We start from the raw sequence: 24,812 nt of genomic DNA on the forward strand, positions 1-24,812 counted from the left end.
GGAAAATTAACAAATATGTGAAAATTAAACAATATGCTCCTGAGAAAATATTAATATTAGAGCAAAGAAGAAATTAAAGAAGAAATTTTAAAATATCTTGAGACTAACAAAAATGGAGACGCAACATACCAAAACTTAAGAGATGCAGCAAAAGCAGTTCTAAGAGGGAATTTTATAGCAATAAATACTAAACCAAAAAAAAAAAAAAAAAGGATCTCAACAAAATAACCTAATGCTACACCTCAAGGAACTAGAAAAAGAAGAACAAACTAAGCCCAATGTTAGAAGAAGAAATGACAAAACAAAAATCAGAGCAGAAATAAATGGATTAGAGTCTAGAAAAACAATAGAAAAGATCAATGAAACAGTATTTTTGCACGCATTAACCAAATTCTCTTTATCCCCTCCTTCCCCACTCCCACTCTTCCCAGCTTCTGGTAACCATTAATTTACTCACTATCCCCATGAGATCACATTTTTTAGCTCCCACATATGAATGTGATCATGTGATATTTGTCTTTCTGTGCCTGGATTATTTCCCTTAACATAATGTGACTATAGTTTCAAGCATGTATTGTATATTTCAAAACAGCTAGACTAGAAGATTTGGAATGTTTCCAACACAAAAAATGTTAAATGTTTCAGGCAATAATTATCTGAATTACCCTGATTTGATCATTATATATTGTATGCATGTATCAAAATATCATATATACACTATACATTTGTACAATATTATGTATCAATTTTAAAAATGTAAGAAAAGATCAATGAAACTAAAAGCTAGTATTTGGTAGAGCTAAATGAAATTGACAAACTTTAGCTAGACTAACAAAAAGAAAGAAGGCTCAAATAAATAAACTCATGAATGAAAGAAGGGACATTAAAACTCAAAACACAAAAATACGAAGGATAATCAGAAAAAACTATAAATAATTACACGTCAACAAAGAGGAAAACCTAGAAAAAATGGATAAATTTCTAGAAACATAAAACCTACCAAGACTGAACTAAGAAGAAATTGATTATCTGAACAGACCAATAATGAGTAGGGAGATTGAATCAGTAATAAAGTCTCCTGTCAAGAAAAAGGTCAGGACCAGATGGCTTCATGACTGAATTCCACCAAACATTTAAATAAGAACTAATACTAATCCTTCTCAAACTCTTCCAAAAAGTTGAATAGGAGAAAATACTTCCACACTCATTCTATGAGGCCAGCATCACCTTGAAACCAAAGCCAGACGGACACTACAAAAAAGAAAAACTCTACAATGCAGTATCACTGATAAACATAAATGCCAAATTCCTCAACAAATACTAGCAAACCATATTCAACAGTACATTAAAAGGGTAATTCACTGTGATCAAGTGAGATTTATCTCAGGGATGCAAGGTTGGTTCAACATATTCAAATCAGTAAATGTGATTCACCATATTAACAGAATAAAGGACAAAAACCATATGATCATCTCCATAAATGCAGAAAAAGAATTTGACAAAGTTCAACATTCTTTCATGATAAAAGCTCTCAACAAATTAGGTATAGAAAGACTGTTCCTCAACACATAAAGGAAAGCCATATATGACCAGCCCACACCTAACATCATACTCAATGGTGAAAAGTTAAAGGCTTTTCCTCTAAGAGAAGGAAAAGAGACAGATGCCCACTCTCACCACTTCTTTTCAACATAGTAATAGAAGCCCTAACCAGAGCAATTAGACAGAATAAATAAAAGGCACCCAAATAGAAAATGATAACGTGAAATTGTCTCTGTTTGCTGACGACATGAATTTATATATAGAAAATCCTGAAGATTTTGCCAAAACTGCTAGAATTGATAAATGAATTCAGTATAATCGCAGGATACAAAATCAAGTTACAAAAATTAGTAGCATTTCTATACACTAACAATGAACGTAAAAAGAAATTAAGAAAACAATCCCATTTATAATAGTATCAAAAAATACTTAGGAGTAAATTTAACCAAGGAAGTGAAATATCTATATACTGAAAACTATAAAACTTTGATGGGAAAAAATTAAAGAGGATGCAAACAAATGGAAAGATACCTTGTGTTCATGAATTATAAAAATTAATATTGTTAAGACATCCATAATACTCAAGGTGATGTACAGATTCAATGAAATCTCTATTAAAATTCTAATATCTTAACCGGGTATGGTGGCTCATGTCTGTAATGCCAGCACTTTGGGAGGCCGAGGTGGGCGGATCACTTAAGGTCAGGAGTCTGAGAACAGCCTGGCCAACATGGTGAAACCCCGTCTCTACTAAAAATGTAAAAATTAGCCAGGCATGGTGGCGGGAGCCTGTAATCCAAGCTACTTGGGAGACTGAGGCAGGAGAATTGCTCGAACCCATGAGGCGAAGGTTGCAGTGAACTGAGATCATGCCACTGCACTCCAGCCTGGGTGACAGAGTGAGACTCTGTCTCAAAAAATATATAGATATATATAATATCAGTCTTAACATAAATAGAAAAAACAATCCCTTAATTTGTATAGAACCATAAAAAAAAACTAAATAGCCAAAACGCTGTTGACCAAAAACAACAAAGCTAGCTAGAGGCATCACACTACCAGATTTCAAAATATATTATAAATCTATAGTAATTAAAACAACATGCTACTGGCATAAAAACAGACACATCAGGCCGGACATGGTGGCTCATGCCTGCAATCCCAGCACTTTGAGAGGCCGAGGCGGGTGGATCACGAGGTCAGGAGATGGAGACCATCCTGGCTAACATGGTGAAACCCCGTCTTTACTAAAAATACAAAAAAAAAAAAAAAAAACTTGCCAGGCATGGTGGCACGTGCCTGTAGTCCCAGCCACTTGGGAGGCTGAGGCAGGAGAATCGCTTGAACCCAGGAGGCGGAGGTTGCAGTGAGCCGAGATCGCACCATTGCACTCCAGCCTGGGTGACAGAGCGAGACTCTGTTAAAAAAAAAAAAAAAAAAAAAAAACCAGACATATCAATCAGTGGAATAAGAAAGATAGACATCCCAGAAATAAACCTATGCATCTATGGTCAATTGGTTTTGAACAAAAGTACCAAGAACATGCAATGGGTAAAGGACAGTTGCTTCAATAAATGCCACTGAAAAAACTAGACATCCACATAAAAAAGAATGAAAATGAGCCACTATCTCACTCCTTATACAAGAATCAACTCAAAATGGATTAGACTTAAACATAAAACCTGAAACTATATAACTACTAGAAGAAAACATAGGAGAAAACTTCCATGACATTGACGTGAGCAGAGATTTCTTGGATATGACTCCAAAAGCACAAGTAACAAAAGCAAAATTAGACAAACAAGATTGCATCAAGCTAAAAAGCTTCTGTACTGCAAAGGAAACAATTGAGTGAGGGAAAAATCCAGGGACTGGGAGAAAATATCTGCAAATTATACATTCAATAAGAAAGTAATATCCAAAACCTACAAGGAACTCAAACTACTCAATAACAAGAAAACAAATAACCCTTTTAGAAAATGGGTAAAGGACTTGAATAAACATTTCTCAAAAGAAGACATAAAAATGGACATCAGATATATTTTAAAATGCTCAACATTTCTAATCATCAGAAAAGTACAAATCAAAACCACAAGATATCACCTCACACCTGTTAGACTATTATCAAAAAGATGAAAGATAAATGTCAGTGAGGATGTGGAGAAAAGGGAACACTAGCACACCAATGGTGATACTGTAAATTAGTACAGTCATTTTAGGAAATAGTATGAAGGTACATCAAAAAACTAAAAATAGTATTACCCACCCACAGCTCCAATAGAAAATAAAAAACAGAAGAGGGAGGATAAAATTGGCCTATACCGCCTCCTCTAATTGCAGAAACATCTGTACCACCTCCTTCAGTGGCAGAAATAGAGACCCTAATACAAAGAATTTTACACTCTGCTGCCATAGCTGGAGAGCCCTTAGGACCTTGCGCTTTTCCTATTTCTGTAAGGCCTGATCCAAATAATCCACAGCAGCTTATTCATGAACACACTCCACTAGAGTTTAAAGTTGTTGAAGGAATTAAAAGCAAGTGTGGCAAATAATGGTGTAAAGAGCCCATTCACCTTAGGATTGTTAGAATTTGTGTTTGGTGCTTTGCGTCTTTTACCCTTTGATGTGAAACACTTGGCGCAAACTTGCTTGTCCACTAGTGCATATCTGACATGGAATTTAAATTGGCAAGAAATGTGTGCAGACCAGGCTAAACAGAACCGTGTTGCTGGACACGCAGACATTACAGAGGATACGCTACAGCTATCAGTCCCTGTCTTAAGCAGGCAGCATTAGAAGGAGAGCTCTTAACATGCTCAGTAATGCAAAATCAGCAAGGCAATCAGGTGTATGTTTATAAAAAGATAAGAAAAAGACATTAGAAGTCGAAACCACTTGGCCAAGCAGGCGGTGGGCAGAAAAAAAGGCTCAGCGGCAGAAAAGTTTGCAGCAACCAAGCCGACAAGGTCCGCCCAGGCCGGCAGCATCCCCCACCCCACCGGCAAAGGAGGGAGTGGAGCAGACACAGGCAAAGCCTAAGCAAGTACAACGCGGCTGCCGCCCAAGACCTGCAACCGCTGCCCTCTGGCTCTGAGGGCAGCCCATAGCAAAATTTCATGTGTTACATCCCAGGCTATGATTGTTTGCTAATATTTTAGTAAAATGTAAGAAATTGAAAAACCTCTTTTCTAATAATGGCCACTATTGTTATCGCTCTCCTACCCCTGACGTAGCTTTCCAAATTCAATTTAATTAAAACAGTAACCTCTAAAGGGAGAGAGATTACAGAGGGCCCATGAATTAGTTAAAGAGTAATTAAAAGCTAAGCATGTAAAACCACACATTACCCTTTAAAAGAGAACTGTAAACCTAATTAAATGATATTTGTTAAATTAGAAGGTAAAAATGTCGTGTCCTTCTCAGAAAGTGAAGAAAAGTTGTATGTAAGTGTACTGAAAATTCATGCATGAATGACTGTCTTAACTCACTGATTACAGATAGTCTTTGATTTGTACTTGCTAAGAGAGTCCTAAATTGAGTTCCCCAGCTAGTGAGTCACTGTTTTCAAGACTGTTTGCCAGATTAAAGTCCATAAACTTGGTCAGCCTGAAAACCCAATTACAAGATTTAAGCTATTCTGCCTGTGGCTTTAAGCACATGGTTAAAGTATATTATTTCAGTCTCTGCTTCTAGAGATGCTTTCAGATTTTCTTTTTAAACTTCTTGTTACTTATTTCAGGTTGCCATCTTAATAATTAATGCAGTCATTTGCTAAGTTATGACCCTGATATCATCAGGATTCCTTTAAGTAAAAGGCAATTCAAAGCGGTATTGCACTCCCCCATACCTAATGTTTTAACACTGTTTACTGATGGGTCTGGTAAATATGGAAAAGCGGCAGTCTAGTAGAGACCACATAATTCAATCACTCAATCTGAGTTTACTAGCACTCACAGAGCTAAGGTTACTCTGTTTATTTATCAAAGAACTTTTACAACCTTAAGCTCGCTCTGGACTTTCCAGCCTTATGTTGCAAATATAACCGTCAATTAATGGGGTCAAGACTTACAGCATGGGATATGAGACTTACAAATGAAAACTTTGATAATCCAGTATTTAAAATGTTGAAGAACATGTGATATCACAGTGGGAAAGGTTTGGGGAGGTTTCTACAGTGAAATCCTAACCCGATATCAGTAACTGGAAAAACAGATAGAAAAGCGCTAGGAGGTCAGGATTTCTGATGGGGGTCATTGATATTTCTCCTCCGCCCACTGCCTTACCATTAGAATGGCTTAGTGACAAACCTGTATGGGTGGATCAATGGCCCCTAACACAGGAGAAGCTAGATCAGCTTCATCTGTTGGCAAAAGAGCAACTGAATGCAGGAAATATAGAAAAGTCAGTTAGCTCCTGGAATTCACCGGTATTTGTTGTCCCAAAAAGGTCCAAAAACAATAATGATCTCTGGGGTTTCAGCTCAACGCTCAGAGCTAATTGCAGTCATTCAGGTTTTATAGCTCACAGATTCAGATCCTATCAACATTGTCTATGATTCAGCTTATGTTGTGAATGTAGCCAGTCACATAGAAATTGCTACAGTTAAAAGTACACTAGACCCAGAACTGCTTAATTTTTTTCACTTATTCTCATATGCTGCATGCTACATGTTAAACAGGTGAGACAGTTGGTCATGTACAGCAACACTGTCTGTCATCATTTGCTCATATGGGGATACCTAAATAATTAAAAACTGACAATGGACCTGCTTACACTAGTCATGCTTTTCAAAATTTCTTGCGCTTTGGGCTATAACCCATAAAACAGGAATTCTTTATAATCCTAGAGGACAAGGCATTATAGAACGGGCACAACGAATATTAAAACGGATGTTGAAAAGACAAAAAGGGGGTAAAGGAGGCCAACTACCACCTCAATCAAAACTACATTTAGCCTTATTTACTTTGACTCCTGGTACGGATGGTAAGACTCCAGCAGAAAGACATTGCCAAGTGTTAGAGGAAAAGAGGAAAGTTTATTAGAAAGTGTTATGGAAATCCCCGGAAGAAGGACAATGGAAAGGTCCAGTGGATTTACTGACGTGGGGAAGAGGGTATGCTTGTGTTTTTACAGGAGATGAACAAGCCATGTGGGTGCCCTCACGGTGCATGCAACCATGGAATGGGAAACTGGAGGAACCGAGGGTGGCCCACTATAGGCCCGGTCCCTCCGGTACGAGCCATGAGTCAGCTGAGCCTGAGTGCAAAGATGGACAGAAGGCCGACTGGAGTCATGACACAGTTCTAATATTACACTTGTAAAGAATATCACCACTTAATTTACAGTTTGTGTTTTTAATTCTTATGTCTTTTTAGCAGCTAAGAAGGACCAGCTCCAGTTAAACACTACCCGATTGACCTGTAAATCTTGTCAGTTATATCACTGCATTAATCATAGCACATTGCAAACACATAATATCTCTACTTTGATGATTTTAGGTAGCATCCCTGGGCTATGGATTCCTGTTAATCTATCTGAGCCTTGAGCTGCCACACCTGCTTTGCATTTTATGAAACTTCTTCTAACTCTGCTTACTTATTGTGTCCGTAGAGCCTTAGGCATGATAATTTTTGCTATTGTTTCCTTGGTCACACTAATAACTTCTATTGTGATATCTTCTGTAGCTTTGCATAGTTCTGTTCAAACAGCTCAGTACATGGAGAACTGGACATGTACAGCTAACCAAGCATGGCTACTTCAGAATAAAATTAACACTGAGTTACAAACTGCAGTGCCAATGTTGAAATCCACGGTTCTATGGTTAGGGGAACAAGTACAAACCTTGCAATTGCAGCAGTAATTGCGTTGTCATTTTAATCACACTCATATTTGTGTAATCAACTTAGAATACAACCAAAGTGAGTATCCGTGGGACCTTGTGAAAGCCCATTTGCAGGGAGCTTTCACATCCAACATCACCTTTGATATTGGTGAATTACAAAACAAAATTCTTGATTTAAATAGGCAAACTCAAGAGTTTCAGCCTTCTTTAGAAGACTGGACCGAATTCCAGCAGGGCCTGGAGAGCCCCAACCCTTGGACCTATCTAAAGCACCACATTAACATCTTATATGTAGTTCTTGGAATAATGTTGTTTTGTCTCTTCTTTTTATAGTCTGTAAAATCAGATGGACCACCAATCAGAGAATGAGAGCTGCCCAGCCTGGCCTTACATTCTTCCAATTAATTCATAAACAGAAAGGGGGAATATGTAGGGAGCCGAAGGCCTGTGGGACATGACCAACTCAGCATTCCACTGGAGGCTATATGATCAAACAGCAAACTGTTTATCATGAATGCAGGATGTGAGCAAACTCAGGACTGCTCCTGCTGACAGAAGGTTTGCTGGAGGCAATCACTCCCTGGCGCCAAAGTTATCTACTGTGACATCTAGAGCCTGTTGATTGAGGAATGCAGTCTTGCAAGCCTACTCCGGACTGAGCAGCTGACCCTTTCTTCCACCCCCTTTCTCACTATCTCTTTTGCCTAATAAATACAGAGGGCTGTGTAAAGCTCAGGGCCCTTGTCCAGTAGAGGCAAGGCGCCCCCCGATCCCTCCTTCCAAATATACTCTTTTGTCTCATGTCTTTTATTCCCACATTTGCCCCGCTTTGTTCAGTCCCCCTAAGTCCATGCGGGTTATATAGTGGCACCCCGAGCAGCGACAGAATCGGGTGCTCAACATTACTTGACTAGACTTCTCAGGTATATCTCTTTTCCGTTCAGAAAACTAGAGTTTTGATTTGTTTATCAACTGTGATTTTGTTTTATAATATGCTAATTTCTCATTTTAGACTTATTATTTTGTTTTCTCTAGATTTTTTCCCCTAACTCTTTGAGACTGATGCTTATTTTTTGTTTGTATACAAAGGAATGCATTGAAGGATTTTGAACTATCTCTTAAGTTCAAATATGTTCAATCTCATCCATTTTGATGTGTGGCAGTCTTGTTTTCTAAGTAGTTTACAAATGTGTTTTAAATTTCTGGTTCAATAATTAAGAGTCTTTAAAAAAAAAACCACAATAAGATACCATCTCACATCAGTCAGAATGGCGATTATTAAAAAGTCAAGAAAAAACAGATGCTGGTGAGGCTGCGGAGAAACAGGAACACTTTTACACTGTTGGTGGAAATGTAAATTAGTTCAGCCATTGTGGTAGACAGTGTGGTGATTCCTCAAAGACCAGAACCAGAAATACCATTTGACTCAGCAATCCCATTACTGGGTATATACCCAAAGGAATATAAATAATTATATTATAAAGATACATACATGTATATGATCATTGCAGCACTATTTACAATAGCAAATACATGGAATCAACCCAAACGCCCATCAACGATAGACTGGATAAAGAAAATGTAGTACATATACACCATGGAATACTATGCAGCCATAAAAAGGAACACGATCATGTCATTTGCAGGGACATGGATGGAGCTGGAAGCCATTATTCTCAGCAAACTAATGCAGGAACAGAAAACCAAACACTGCATATTCTCACTTATAAGTGGGAGCCGAACAATGAGAATACATAGACACAGGGTAGGGAAAAACGCACACTGGGACCTGTTTGTGGGGGTCGAGGGAGGGAAAAATAGCTAATGCATGCTGGGCTTAATACCTAGGTGATGGGTTGATAGGTGCAGTAAATCACCACGGGACACATTTACCTATGTAACAAACCTGCATATCCTGAATGTGTATCCCAGAACTTAAAATAAAAATTTAAAAACTTAAAAACAACAAAAGTAATGAAATCAGTATGCTGAAGAGATATCTGCACTACCATGTTCAATGCAGCATTCTTCACAATACCCAAGATATGGAAACAACCTAAGTGTCTACCAACAGAAGAATTAATTTTTAACAGTGATATATATGCACAATGGAATACCATTCAGCTCTTTAAAAACAGGAAATTCTGTCATTTGCAACAACATGGATGAATCTAGAGGACATTATGTGAAATAAGCAAGGCACAGAGAGACAAATACTGTATGATCTCACTTATATAAGGAATCTAAAAAGTCAAACTCATAGAAGTAGAGAATAGAGTGGTGTTTGCCAGAGGCTGGGGAAGAAAGAGGTGAATGGGGAAAGAGGAGACATTGGTCAATTGGTACAAAGGCACAATTAGGAGAAAAATTCTGGTGTTATATTGAACGGCAAGGTGACTATAATTAATATTGTAATGTATATTTCAAAATATCTAAAAGAGAGGATTTTAAATGTTCTCACACAAAGAAATGATAAATATTTAAGATTATAGATACACTAATTACCTGATTTGATCATTTCACAATGTATACAAGTATTGAAACATCACCTTGTACCCCACAAATATATATAATTACTATTCATCAATTAAAAATAAAATAAAACTTAAAAAAACAAATTAACATCACCAGCAATAAGACAAATCAACATCATATATTTTCTGATATGATGCATTGAGAAGATACAACATGTCCTCTGTAGTATTATCATCAAAAATGCATAACTTTAATCTAATCATAAGATTCAATCAATCCAAACTGAGGAACACTCAACAATAAAAGTAGTAAGTGGAATTCAAAGATGGCTCCCAAGTTTCCCTTTCTCTAGTGTCAACCCCTCTTTTTTAGTGTGGTTGTAACCTTTAAATATGATGAGATAATCAATGTCTTGATTAGGTTACATTTTACGGCAAAGGTGATGAAATAGTAACTATTATAATAATGTTACATTATATAAGAATCTCCCATAGCAGACTAGAGATTTATCTGCTGGCTTCCAAGAAGTAAGCTGCTATATTGTGAGAGGTACACATGACTAGGACCTGATGGAAGCATCTAAAAACAGAGCAAACCCTTGACAATAGCAAAAAAAAAAAAAAAAAAAAAAAAAAGTAAGACTGCAGTCCTCAAACTGTTAGAACTATATTCTGCCAACAACCAGCGAATCTGGAAGGGGATCCCAAGCCTCAGGTAAGATCACAGCCTCAGGTGACATTTTGATTTCAGCCCACTGGTACCTGGAGCAGAGAACTCAGCTAATGCATACCTGGACTTTTGAGCCATGAAAGCTGTGAGGTAATAAATTTGTGTTGTTTGCAGCCTCTAAATTTTTGGTAGTTTTATGCAGCAATAGAAAATAATACAATAACTGACACACACTCTCCAAAACTTTCAAGGTCATGAAAGACAAGGAAAGATTGAAGGCCTGTCACAGATTAAAAGAGAACAAAGAGAAGTGACAACTAAAGGCAATGTGAGATCCTGAGTTACACCTTGGGACAGAAAAATACATTAGTTGTATAACTGGTGAAATGTAAATAAAGTGTGTAGTTTAATTTAACATATTGTACCATGTTAATTTCCAATTTTTTATAATTATACTATGGTTATGTAAGTTATTAACATTAGGGAAAAAAGGGTGAGGGGAAATGAAAATTTTTATCTCCTTTTTAAAATTTCTCTGGACTATAACATTATTTTAGTAATAAAGAGTTTAAAAATAAAACCTGGATGGTGGGAGGCCAAGGAGGGCAGATCACCTGAGGTCAGGAGTTCAAGACCAGCCTGGCCAAGATAGTGAAACCCCATCTCTACTAAAAATACAAAAATTAGCTGGGTGTGGTGGCGGACGCCTGTAATCCCAGCTACTAGGGTGGCTGAGGCAGACGAATCGCTTGCACCCGAGAAAGAGAGGTTGCAGTGAGCCCGGATCGCACCACTACACTCCCGCCTGGGCAACAGAGCAAGACTCCATCTCAGAAAAAAAAGAAAAAAGAAAACCTGAATGGATGATCAGGAGGCTGAGGGCCAGTGGCCTCAATAAAAAGACATAGTTTCCTGGTCCAGTTTCTCGTCCTGAACCAACGTTCAGAGCCACCATAAACTGAAACGGGACTGGGTCCCCAGGAGGAGAGATTTGTAACATCATGGCAAGTATACATGGTAATGATTTTTTCAGTCCTTCTCCAAAGGGTCCTACATCCATTTACTTGAGTAATTGTGCACTGAAGAAAGAAGAATACTCAAACAAGTCAAGGACTTTTAGTCACAGTGTCTGTGTTAATATTGATACTCAGATACCCAACTGGCTTCCTGGCTTTCCTATCTAGTATGATTGCCCCTTCTCCTAAGAGCAGTGAAGAGGAAGAGCAAAAGGATGAAGAAGTTCTTCAGGGAGAACAAGGAGATTTTAATGATAATGATACCGAACCAGAAAATCTGGGTCACAGGCCTCTCCTCATGGATTCTGAAGATGAGGAAGAAGAGGAGAAACGTAGCTCTGATTCTGATTATGAGCAGGCTAAAGCAAAGTACAGTGATATGAGCCCTGTCTACAGAGACAAATCTGGCAGTGGACCAACCCAAGATATTAATACAATACTCCTCACCTCAGCCCAATTGTCCTCTGATGTTGGAGTGGAGACTCCTAAACAGGAGTTCGATATATTTGGCGCCGTCCCCTTCTTTGCAGTGTGTGCTCAACAGCCCCAGCAAGAAAAGAATGAAAAGAGCCTCCCTCAACACAGGTTTCCTGCTGCGGGACTCCAGCAGGAGGAATTTGATGTATTCACAAAGGCGCCTTTTAGCAAGAAGGTGAATGTACAAGAATGCCATGCGGTGGGGCCTGAGACACATCCCAAAAGCATAGATATATTTGACTTCACTCCATTTCAGCCCTTCCTCACATCAACAAGTAAAAGTGAAAGCAACGAGGACCTTTTTGGGCTTGTGCCCTTTGAGGAAATAACGGGGAGCCAGCAGCAAAAAGTCAAACAGCGCAGCTTACAGAAACTGTCCTCTCGCCAAAGGCGCACAAAGCAGGATATGTCCAAAAGTAATGGGAAGCGGCATCATGGCACGCCAACTAGCAAAAAGAAGACTTTGAAGCCTACCTACCGCACTCCAGAGAGGGCTCGCAGGCACAAAAAAGTGGGTCGCCGAGTCTCTCAAACCAGCAATGAATTTTTAACCATCTCAGACTCCAAGGAGAACATTGGTGCCGCAGTGACTGATGGGAACGATAGGGGGAACGTCTTACAACTCGAGGAGAGTCTGTTGGACCCCTTTGGTGCCAAGCCCTTCCATCCTCCAGACCTGTCATGGCACCCTCTACATCAGGGCCTGAATGACATCCGTGCTGATCACAATACTGTCCTGCCTAAGCAGCCAAGGCAAAATTCACTACATGGGTCATTCCATAGTGCAGATGTATTGACAATGGATGATTTTGGTGCCATGCCCTTTACAGAACTTGTGGTGCAAAGCATCACTCCACAGCAGTCCCAACAGTCCCAACCAGTCGAATTAGACCCATTTGGTGCTGCCCCATTTCCTTCTAAACAGTAGATACTTCTGATGGATTACTGGCATTAACTCCTGTTTCAAAAAAGTATGAATAATTTTATGAATTTGAAAAAAAATTGAATGGCTGTTTATGTCGTTCGTTCTTAAAGATCAATCAGAACAGGTGATTTTTAAAAAACCAAATAGAAAAATGAAGTATCTCTACAGGGTAGTAACTTGATGCCTCTTCCAAGCAGGAGAAAAGGGAGCTAAATTGCCAGCTCTAACTAAGGGTTTCTGCTACTGACCTCACAACACAGAAATGCAAGTGTGGTACTTCCAGTGAAAGCACATGGCATCCTTCCAGGTGTGTAACCACTCAGGAGGGACAGTAAAACTGTTATTTTTAATATCAGAATGTCATTTTTGTGTGCATATCCCTAAAATTAGGGTTATTTGTACATACACTAGTTACGTTTGTGAATTTTTTAAAGATCTCTTCTAATTTCCATGCAGTTAAAAACAATCTAGTTCTCTTAAAGCATTAGAAAGTTATTATCTGGAGAGTGCAGAGATTTCACTCCATACACCTTTCTCCACAAAGCAGAACCAGAAGTAACTGGCTATTGTGCCTAAAACTATTTCATTTTAAAAACAAGTGCCATTAATATGGAATATCTAATGATAAGTACATGAAATAACGTGTATATTAATTAGCTCAATTTAGCTATTCCACAATTTACATATTTCAAAACAATGTTATACATGATAAATATATATAATTTTTGTCAATTAAAACATAAATTTTAAAAATGGACTATCGCATAGAAGCCTAGAACAAAAATATAAAGAGAAATATCTGACATTCAAAAAGAAATGATAAGCAGAAAAAATGATATAGAAGAAAAAATTCACTACTTTAGAAACACTTTATATTGTTTATGAATGGCTTCTTGCCCCAAACTTTTATTAACATGGCCCTAATAAAGCAGATTATTGGAAAAAATTGGGAGTGAGGACAAGGGTTATATAAAAATTTTATTTTAGGAAGAAAATATGTAGGAGAAACTGAATTTTCAGGACATTTACAGTGTGAAATCACATTGCATTTAATAATGTACTTTATTAGCAACTTCACCAAATATTCCCCAAGTCATAAGCAACAATTATTTTTATTAGGTTTGGGGGGTGGAGTAGTTTTAATAAAGTGCACAGAACGGTGACATCCACAAAGCCTTATAGGCAGGATTCATGCATCCTGCTGCAAGTACCTCTGCACTAATAAATTAGATCCTAAAATGCATATAAGGTGGACTAGCATCTTAACTCTGCTAGTTGATCGTATCTTCACTGAAAAGAACCCAGCTACCAATTGCCTTTTTTTAACACCACAAATGCTAATTAGAAACTTGAGATTTTATAGAAATTATTTAATGATAGAGATTACATATGTGAATTAATGTGAATATAGTATCTGTGCTTCCTGTGTCTATAAATATTTTAAGTTATAATTAACTGTCCTGCACTATCAGATTAACATTTGGAAGTTTCTAGAACAGTTAATGCTATTTACAGAAAGGAGTGGAAACTCATCAACTGGCACTCTCTTTGATTTTTATATTTTAAATTAACTCTCTTTGAACCCAATTAAAGTATATTTTATGAGTAATTTTGTTAGGCATCTCTTAATTATAGTGCCTCAATGGGATAAGATATTTGCCTATTTTCACAGTTCTGAACTTGGAAAGAAGCAAAGTATATGTAAATAAACCACATATTTGTCTTTTTATTGCTTTTTTCCCTCTTTTATATGTTAAATCAAATATAAATTTGTGGATAGGGAAGCAATATGTGAATCACAATGTAGCAGAGGCAGACCAAGCATTACATTATTACTTACAGTTGTACTTTTAGAGCTGGACTGCACCAATTACTTGTCCTCATGCCAAAGGCAAATATATTTGCAACTTTTTTTTTTCATTTCTCAGGTTGATTAATACTGCTAATGCAAATGCTCAAGTAGATGTTTAAAAACTTTACAAAATAGATTCAAGGAATACTTTCTTTTAAAAGTGAAGACTTGATGATTACACATAGTAAATTCATGAACTACAGTAGGTTTGTATCAAACAGAATAACTTTTTAAATGAAAATCTTTTGAGGTGTGCACAATATGCTTCTTATTTTAGTCCTTGCTCTTTGCTAGATCTCATGAGTTTCATCATTTAGAAAAGGGGTAGGGGATGAACTAGTGTGGTCTCCTTCAGATGTAAACATGAAATACCTAGCGTTTTACTCGCTTCTCAATACACTGAATAATTTTAAATGATTCAGACACTGATGTAGACCCTTTGGCTTATAATGTTGGATAAATTCTGAGGAAACAACTCTGACAGCTTAAAATATTTACATTCTTATGTCATAACACAGCACAGTAACTTTCTTCTTTCAAGATTGTAGCTCAGAGAAAAGACACAGGATTCCATTGGGGGTTCAAAGGGATAGAAATGGAGAGATTCCTTTGTGTTGAAGTAGAGGCATTTTCCTAAAAAGTATATATTTATACTTTGCATTTTCATTCATCATCCCCCAGAATCATGGTCAAAGTGTAGGTCACTCCACACAGCTGATGCTCAGGTCATTGCATTATGAGAATTATGAGAATAAAGCTCTCAAGGTATGTGAAAGTGCTTAACACAGTACCTGGCATACAGCACTCAATAAAAGTTTGGCTCTACTATGGGATGTTCAAATTCTGGTTTAAGAATGTAAGAAAGGTTATATATATATACCACTAAGCAAATATAAATATATATGTATATATATAGCAAAGACCATATATATATATATGGGTTTTTTTCCCTAATAATATTTGGGTGTCCCCTGTGCTTCTTTAGGATGTAGTTATAACTCTCAATGAGAACACATGGACACAGGGAGGGAACATTACACACTGGGGCCTGTCAGAAGGTGGGGGGCAAGGGAAGGGATAGCACTAGGAGAAATACCTAACGTAGATGACGGGTTGATGGCTGCAGCAAACCACCATGGCACATGTATACCTATGTAACAAACCTGCACGTTCTGCACATGTATCCCAGAACTTAAAGTATAATTTAAAAAAAAAGATAAAAACAAACAAAACAAACAAACAAACAAACAAAATGTCTGCTGGGTTTGATAAGGATTGAATCTGCAAATGAGTTTAAGGGGTATTGCCATTTTAACAATATAAAGTCTTTATGGAATGTCATTCTATTTATTTAAGACTTCTTTAATGTTTTAACAATGTTTGTTTGTTGTTTTCAGAGTATATGTTTTGCACTTGTTTTGTTACATTTATTCCTAAGGATTTTGTTCTTTTTCATGATATTGCAAATTAAATCATTCTTTTCATTTCATTTTTGTTTTGTTCATTGCTGCTATAGAGAAATACAATTGATTTTGTATATTGATCTGTTCTCCTGCCACTGTGTTGAAATTGTTAATTATTTCCAATAGTTTGTAGTAGATTCCTTAGGATATTCATGCATACATTTATGTCATCTACAAATACAGATTGTCTTACTTCCTTCCAAATCGGGTTGATTTTTATTTCTTTTTCTTGCCTGATTGCCCTGATTGGAATCTTCAGTACAATGTGGAATAAAAGTGGTGAAGGCAAACATCCGTGTCTTGTTCTGGATCTTAGGGAGAAAGCTTTTATCATTAACTATTATGTTAGCTGTGGCTTTTCCATAGATGCCCTTTGTCAGCTTTGAGGAAGTTTCCTTCTGTTCCTAGTTTGTTGAGTGTTTTTATCATGAAAGAGTGCTAGATTTTGTCAAACAGTTTTTACTTCTATTGAGATGATCATTTGGTTTTTGTTTTCATTCTTTTGACATGGTGTATTACATTAACTGATTTTCAAATGTAAAACAACCTTGCATTCCTAGGATAAATCTTACTAGGTCATGCCGTACAATTCTTTTTATATGTTGTTGAATTCGGTTTGTTAATACTTTGCTGAGGATTTTTGTGTCTATACTCATAAGCAATATCAGTATGTAGTTTTCTTTCCTTGTAATATTGTCTGGTTTTGGTATCTTGATAGTAATGTACTCACAGGATGTGTAGGGAAGTGTGCCCTCCTCTTCTAGTTTTAGAAATTTGGTATATGTTATTAAGTGTTGGATAGAATTAACCAGTGAAGTCTACTGTTTCTGGCCTTTTCTTTGTATGAAATTGAACGATTGCTTATTTACATCTCCTTACTCTCTATAGGTCCATTCAGATTTTACATTTTTTTCTTGAGTTAGTTTCAGTAGTTTGTGTTCTTCTATGAACTTATCCATTTCACACGTTATCTATTTTGTTGTCATATAATTGTAGACAGTATTTCCTTACATTTCTCTTGTTTTTGTAATATTGGTAGTAATGGCAACTCTTTCATTGTTATTTTAGTAAATTGAGTATTCTCCTTTTTTCTTGATTTGTGTAGCTCGTTTCATCAATTTTGTTAATCTTTTAAAAGAACCAAGTTTTTGATTACCTCATTTTCTCTGTTGTTTTTCTCTTTTACATAATATTAACTTCTGACCTAATCTTCATGATTCCATTCTTCTGCTTAATTTGTGTTTATTATTATTGAATTACAAATAAAAATTATATGTATTTATGGTGTACAACATGATTTCTTAAAGTATGTATACATTGTGAAGTGGCTAAATCAAGCTAATTCACATATGCTTTACCTTGGATATTTATTTTTGTGGTGAAAACACTTAAAATCTACTCTAAGCAAATTTCCAGTACAAAATATATCATTAATGCATTGTTGTAAGTATAGTCACCATGTTAGACAATATTCTTGAACTTATTCCTCTTGTCTAACTAACTAAAATTTTCTATCCTTTAACCAATATCTCCTCTATCTCCCATTTCCCCAACAGGGCTCCTGTCTACACTCTGCTTCTGTGAATCTATCATTTTTAGATTCCACATATAAGTGAGATCACGGAGTTTTTGTCTTTCGGTGCTCGGCTTATTTCACATAACACATTATCCTCTGGGTTCACCCATGTTTCCCCAAATGACAGGATATCCTTTTAGAAGACTAAAGAGTATTCCATGTGTGTATATACCACAGTTTCTTTATCCATTCATTTGTCAATGGACATTTAGGTTGCATCCATATTTTAGCTGTGGTGAATAATGTAAATAATATGGGAGTGCAGATATCTCTTGAAATACTGATTACATTTTCTTTGGATATTTACCTAGAAGTCGAATTGCTGGACCATATGGTAATTTTTTTGAAGAACCTCTGTATTGTTTTTGATAATAGTGGTATTGATTTACTTTCCCACCAACAGTGTACAATGGTTCCCTTTTCTTTTCATTCTGCCCAACACTGACCATCTTTCCCCTTTTTGATACTAGCTCACTCTACGGGCGTGATGTGATATGGTGGTTTTTAATTTTCATTTCCCTGATGATTAGTAACGTTGAGCAATTTTTTTCATATATCTAATGGCCATTTGTATGTCTTCTTTTGAAAATAACAACTTAGGTCTTTTTGTCCATTGTTTAATTGGGTTACTTGTTTTCTTGCTATTGAGTTATTTGAGTTCCTTATATATTTTGTATATTAACTTTTTATCAGATGTGTGGATTACAAATATTTTCTCCCATTTTATGGGTTGTCTCTTCACTTTGATTGTTTCCTTTGCTGTGCATAAGCTTTTTAATTTGTTGTAATAGCATTTGTCCATTTTTGGTTTTGTTACCTGTGCTTTTGGGGTTATAGCCAAGAAATCATTGCCCACACCAGTGACATGGAACTTTTGCCTTATGTTTTCTCATAGTTTTACAGTTTCAGGTTTTACATTTAAGTCTTTTATCCATTTTGAATTGATATTTTGTATATAGTGTGAAATAAGGATCTAATTTTATTCTTCTTTATTCTTCTGTGTATGTATATCCAGTTGTCCCAACACCATTTATCAAAGAGACTGTCCTTTCCCCATTGTGTGTTCTTGGCACCTTTGTCAAACATCAATTGACTGTAAATGTGTGGATTTATTTCTGGGCTTTCTGTTCTGTTCCATTAGTCTATTTGTCTGTTTTTATGCTAGTATAAAGTTGTTTTGACTACTATAACTTTATAGTAGATTTTAAAATCAGGCAATGTGATGCCTCCAGTTTTATTCTTTTTGCTCAAGATTACTTTGGCTATTCAGCATCTTCTATAGTTCCATACAAATTGTCGGGTTGTTCTATTTCTGTGAAAAATGTCATTGAAGTTTTGATATGGATGGCATAAAATCTGTAGATTGCTTTGATTAATATGGGCATTTTAACAATATTAATTCTTACAGCTTATAGACACAAGATACATTTCTAGTTATTCGCATTTTCTTTAGTTTCTTTCATCAGTGTTTTATACTTTTTACTGTACAGATCTCTCACCTTCATGGTTAAATTTATTCCTCAGAGTTTTAGTTTTATAGCTATTGTAAATGAGATTGGTTTGTTGATTTCTTTTTCAGAAATTTATTGTTAGTGTATAGAAACACTTCAGATTTTGTATACTGTAAATTTTCAGAAGACGTTTATTAGGTACAATTGTTCTTTTGTGGAGCCTTTATAGTTTTCTAATAAGATCATGTTATCAGCAAACAGAAATAACTTCACTTGTTCCTTTCTGAAATAAAAGCCTTTTATTTCATCTTCACTAACTGCTCTTGCTAGGAATTCCAGTATTCTATTGAATAGAAGTGAGTGGGCATCTTTGTCTAGTTCCTGATCACAGAGAAAAAGATTTTAGCTTTTTCCCATTGAGTATGATGTCAGCTGTGGGCTGTTATATATAAATGGCTTTTATTTTGTTGACATACATTCCTTCTATACATAATTTGTTGAGGCTTTTTATTATAAAAGTATGTTTTGTCAAGTGCTTCTGCACCTATTAAGACGATCAATTGGCTTTTGTCTTTTATCCTATTAATGTGATGTACCATATTTATTAATCTGCATATGTTGAACCATTCTTTCCTCCCTGGGATAAATACCATTTGGTCACGGTGAATGACCCATTAATGCGTTGTTGAATTGAGTTTGCTAGCATTTTGTTGAGGATTTTGCATCTATGTTCATCGGGAATACTGGTCTGCTGTTTTCTTTCCTTGTAGTGTTTTGTCTGGCTTTGGTATCCGAGTAAAGCTGGCCTCAAAATGAGTTGGAATGTATTCCCTCCTCCTCAATTTTGTGGAATGTTTTGAGAAGGATTGGTATTAGTTCTTCCTTAAATGTTTGGTATAATTCAGCAGTGAGGTCATCAGGTCCTGGGCTTTTCTATGTTGGGAGTTTTGGATTAATCATTTAATATACTTGTTATTGGTCTATACAGATTTTCTGTTTCTTCATGATTCAGTCTCGGTAGGCTGTATGTTTTTAGGAATGTATCCATTTTTCTAGGTTATCAATTTTTGGGGGAATATAATTGCTCATAGTTTCTTATGACTTTATATTTCTGTAGTATCAGTTGTAATGTCTTCTCTTTCATTTATGATTTTATTCATTTCAGTCTTCTCTCTTTTTCTTAGTCAAGCTAAAAGTTTGTCAATTTTGCTTATCTTTTCAAAATACTAACTCTTAGTTCTGTTTATCCTTTCTGTTGTTTTTCTAGTCTCTATTCATTTTTATTCCTGTTCTGACCTTTATTCCCTTTCTGCCAGCTTTCAGTTTAGGCTGGTCTTTTTTAGAGTTCCTTGAGGTATAATGTTAGTTTGGATTTTTAAGTCTTTTTTCTTTTTTGATGTAGGCATTTATTGCTATAAAGTCCCCTCTTAGAACTGCTTTTGCTGCATCCCATAAATTTGGCGTGTTGTTTCCACTTTCTGTTGTCCCAAGATATTTTTCAATTCCTTTTCATTTCTTCTTGACTCTTTGTTCAGGAGCATGGTGTTTAATTTCTACATATTTGTGAATTCTCCAATTTTTCTTGTTATTGATTTCTAGATTCATACCGTTATGGTTACTGAGATTCCTGGGGCAGGCCTGGATCCTGATTCTGCTGGACTGTCAGGGGTGGCCTCAAGCTTGGGTCTATGCATGCCAACCTGGTGCTGGAGTGAGACTGGAGGCTAGGTCCACAAGTGTTGGCCTGGAGTCTGGGGCTGAAGAGGCAGACCAGGCAATGGTATGGGGCGGGGGGCGCCTGAAGCCTGGGCCCATGTGGTACTGGGCCAATCCCAGTCTGGTACTGGGCCAATCTGGAGTCTGGGTTGGGCCTGAAGCTTGAGTCTCCAGGGGCCAGCCTGGACCCTGAGGCTGCAGGAGCAGGCTTGGTGCAGGTGCCTGTTGGTGCCACCCTAGCACTACAGTGAGCCTGAATCCTGGGGCTTCAGGGGCCAGCCTGGTGCTAGAGCAGGCCTGGAGCCTGGGTCTGCAGATGCTGGCTTGGAGTCTGGAGATGTGGTGGCTAGCCTGGCACTGTGGTGGACTGGTTGCTAGGTTAGTAAAGGCTAGCCTGGAGCTAGGGTCTAGTGGTGTTGGTCTGGTGCAGAGGAGGGCCTGGAAACTAGGTCAATGGGTATCTGCCTGGAGTCTGGGGCTATGGGGCCTGGCCTGGCAGTGGGGCAGGCCTAGAAGCTGGGTACTTAAGGTCATGGCTGGGTCCTAGGGCTGTGGGTGCTGGCCTGGTGCCTGAGACTGCCAAGGTTATCCTGGAGCTGGGTCCTGGGTGTACTGGCCTGGAGGTTCCATCCACAAGTGCTGGCCTGAAGCCTGGAGGCATGACTCTTGGCTACACTCACCAGGAATTTAGTCAATTCAAGTTGGAATTGGAGGGGACAAGAAATGCAGGCAGGCTGACACTCCAGGTGAGATATAGTAAGCCTTAAATGGGAGCTAGACACAGACCTTACACCCTTCATAAAAATGTTCTTAAAATGGACCACAGACCTAAGTATAAAATGAAAAACTATAAAACTCCTGTAAAATAGCATAGGAGAAAATCTGGTTGACCTAGGGTTTAGCAATGACTTTTTAGAAGCAATACCAAAAGTACAACCAATGCAAGAAAGAATAGATTAACTGAACTTCATTAAAATTAAAAATTTCTATCCTGTGACAATGTAAAAAGAATGAGAAGATAAGCCACAGACTGAGATAAAATATTAGCAAAGGACATTCTGATAGAGAACTTTTATCCAAAATATACAAAGAACTCTTTAAACTCAACAATAAGAAAATAAACCTGATTTTTTTTGTTTTAAATAAATTTTATTGTCTATATTAAGGTATACAACACAATGTTAAATGAAACATATATATATATATATATATATATATATATATATATATATATATAGTAAAACTATAGTGGAACAATGAACATACCCATCATCTCACATAGTTACTGATTATTCCCCCATTGGCAAGAGCAGGTATAATCTACTCATTTAGCAAAAAATCCTGAACACAATATACAATATGTATTAACTATAGTCCTCATGTTGTACATTTGATCTTTGATCTTTTCACTTGTTCATCCTGCATATTTACTACTTTGCATCCTTTGACCTACATCTCATTTCCTCCACCTTATCCTGACCTTAGTAATTACTGTTTTATTCTCTATCTCTATATATTTAACCTTTTTTTTTCTTGATTCCACATATAAGTGAGATCACGCAATATTTTTCTTTCTGTGTCTGGCTTATTTCATTTAGCATAATGCCTTCTAGGTCTATCCATGTTTTGGCAAATGACAGGACTGCCTTCTTTTTAAAGGCTAAATAATATTCTAATTATCTATCTATTGATCTCTCTATATCACAGTTTCTTTATCCATTTGCCCATTGATGAACACCTAGGTTGTGTCTGTATCTTGACTATTGTGAATTGTGCTGCAATAAACTTGGGAGTGCAGAGATAATCTCATTCCCTTTGGGGATATACCCAGAAGAGGGATTGCTGGGTCATATGGTAGTTCTATTTTTAATTTACTTAGGAACCTCCATACTGTCTTCCATAATGGCTGCACCAATCTATAATACATTCCCACTAACAGTGTACAAGTGCTCCCTCTTCTCCACACCCTCACCAACACTTGTTAGCTCTTGTCTTTTTGATAATAGCTACCCTAACACGTATGAGGTGGTATCTCAAAGTAGTTTTGATTTGCATTTTCCTGATGATTGGTGATATTGAGCACCATTTCATATACCTGTTGGTCATTTTCTGTCATCTTTGAAGAAATGTCTATTCAAGTCCTTTCTCCATTTTTTTTAAATCAGGTTATATGTTGTCTTGCTATTGAGTTGTATGAGTTCTTCCTAAATCCTGAATATTAAAACCTTGCGTGATATATGGTTTGCAAATATTTTCTCCTTATCTGTACATTGTCTTTTCATTTTGTTGATTGTTTTCGTTCTGTGTAGAAGTTTTTTAGATTGATATAATTTCATTTATTTATTGTTGCTTTTGTAGCCTGAGGTTTTGGTGTGATATCCAAGGAAACATTGCCAAAGCCAGTGTCAAGGAGCTTTTCCCTTATGTTTTCTTCTAGATTTATGGCTTCAGGTCTTACATTCAGATCTTTTATCCATTTTGGATTGATTTTTGTGTATGGTGTAATGTAAGAGTCTAATTTCATTCTTTTGCATGTGGAAATTCCAGCACCTATTTATTGAAGAGACTACCCTTTTCTCATTTTGTCTTTTTGGTGCTCTTGTCAAAAATTCATTAACCATATATGTTTGGATTTATTTCTGGCTATTTCACTGTCCTGTGTATCTCTTATGCCAATACTGTATTGTTTTGATTACTCTCGTTTTGTAATATAAATTTAAATCGGGCAGTATGATGCCTCCAGGATTTTTTTTTCTCAGAATTGCTTTGGTTATTTGGGATCTTTTGTGGATCCACAGAAATTGTATGATTTTTTTCTATTTCTGTGAAGAATGCTGATGAGATTTTGATAGGGATTGCATTGAATCTATATATTGCTTTGGGTAGTATAGACACTTCAACAACATTAATTCTTCCAATCTATGAGCATGGAATATCGTTTTATTTATTTGTGTCCTCTTCAATGTATTTCATCAATGTTTTGTGGTTTTCAGTGTGCAGGCTATACTGATGCACTTTCATCTTCTTGGTCAAATGTATTCTTAAGTGTTTTATGTTATCATAAATGGGATTGTTTTCTTGATTTCTCAGCTAGGTTCTTATTTGTGAATAAAATGGCCATGGATTTTTGTATATTAATTTTATATCCTGCAACTTTACTGAATTCATTTATTAGATCTAATAGGTTTTTTTGGTGGAGTCTTTGGAGTTTTCTACACATAGGATCATATCATGTGCAAAGAGAGATCATTTTACTTCTTCCTTTCCAATTTAGATATCTTTAATTTCTTTTTCTTGTCTAATTGCTCTCTCTTGATAGTACTTCCAGTACTATGTTGAATAGAAGTGGTGGGAGTGGGTAATAACTGATTTTTAAATGTACAAACATCTGAAAAGGACACCTCACCAAAGAAGATATACATATGGAAAACAGGCATATGAAAAGAAGCTCAAGGTGATATGAGTTGTCTTCCAAAAGGTAATGAAAAATGCATATTATGAAAAAATTATGGAGTCCAAATTTTTTATACCAAAATAAGCTCATACTAACTTGTTATAACATGCCTGAACAGGATGTAGTTTGAGGCACTAAAAAGGTAAGACGTAAGTTTGAAAAGAGCACCTGTCAGAGCAACATAAATTCTACTAAAATTGAAGCAAAAACAAACATCAAATTTAGTGTGAAGCTTGGGTGGAAGAATGGTAAAATCATTGATGCTTTATGAGAAGTTTATGGGGATGATTCTCCAAAAGAAATCAGCAGTTTGCAAACAGATAACTCATTTTAAGAAGGGATGAGATGATGCTG

The 24,812-nt window shown here is 36.5% G+C and overlaps 1 protein-coding gene across 1 annotated transcript; it reads left to right on the top strand.

The window, feature by feature from the left end:
- The first annotated feature begins 2 nt into the window (after positions 1-2).
- On the top strand, positions 3-22,305 carry LOC100978852 (putative BMP-2-inducible kinase-like protein). Its single transcript, XM_063601748.1, has one exon. The coding sequence runs from the start codon at positions 11,714-11,716 to the stop codon at positions 12,947-12,949; it is 1,236 nt and encodes a 411-aa protein (XP_063457818.1). The 5' UTR covers positions 3-11,713; the 3' UTR covers positions 12,950-22,305.
- Positions 22,306-24,812: the final 2,507 nt, after the last annotated feature.

The sequence above is a fragment of the Pan paniscus genome, chromosome X (genome assembly GCF_029289425.2).
Source record: "Pan paniscus chromosome X, NHGRI_mPanPan1-v2.0_pri, whole genome shotgun sequence".
NCBI lineage: Eukaryota > Metazoa > Chordata > Mammalia > Primates > Hominidae > Pan > Pan paniscus.

Bases quoted from the DNA above. Each gene is read 5' to 3' on its own strand.
- LOC100978852 (XM_063601748.1), top strand. From the start codon at position 11,714: ATGATTGCCCCTTCTCCTAAGAGCAGTGAAGAGGAAGAGCAAAAGGAT.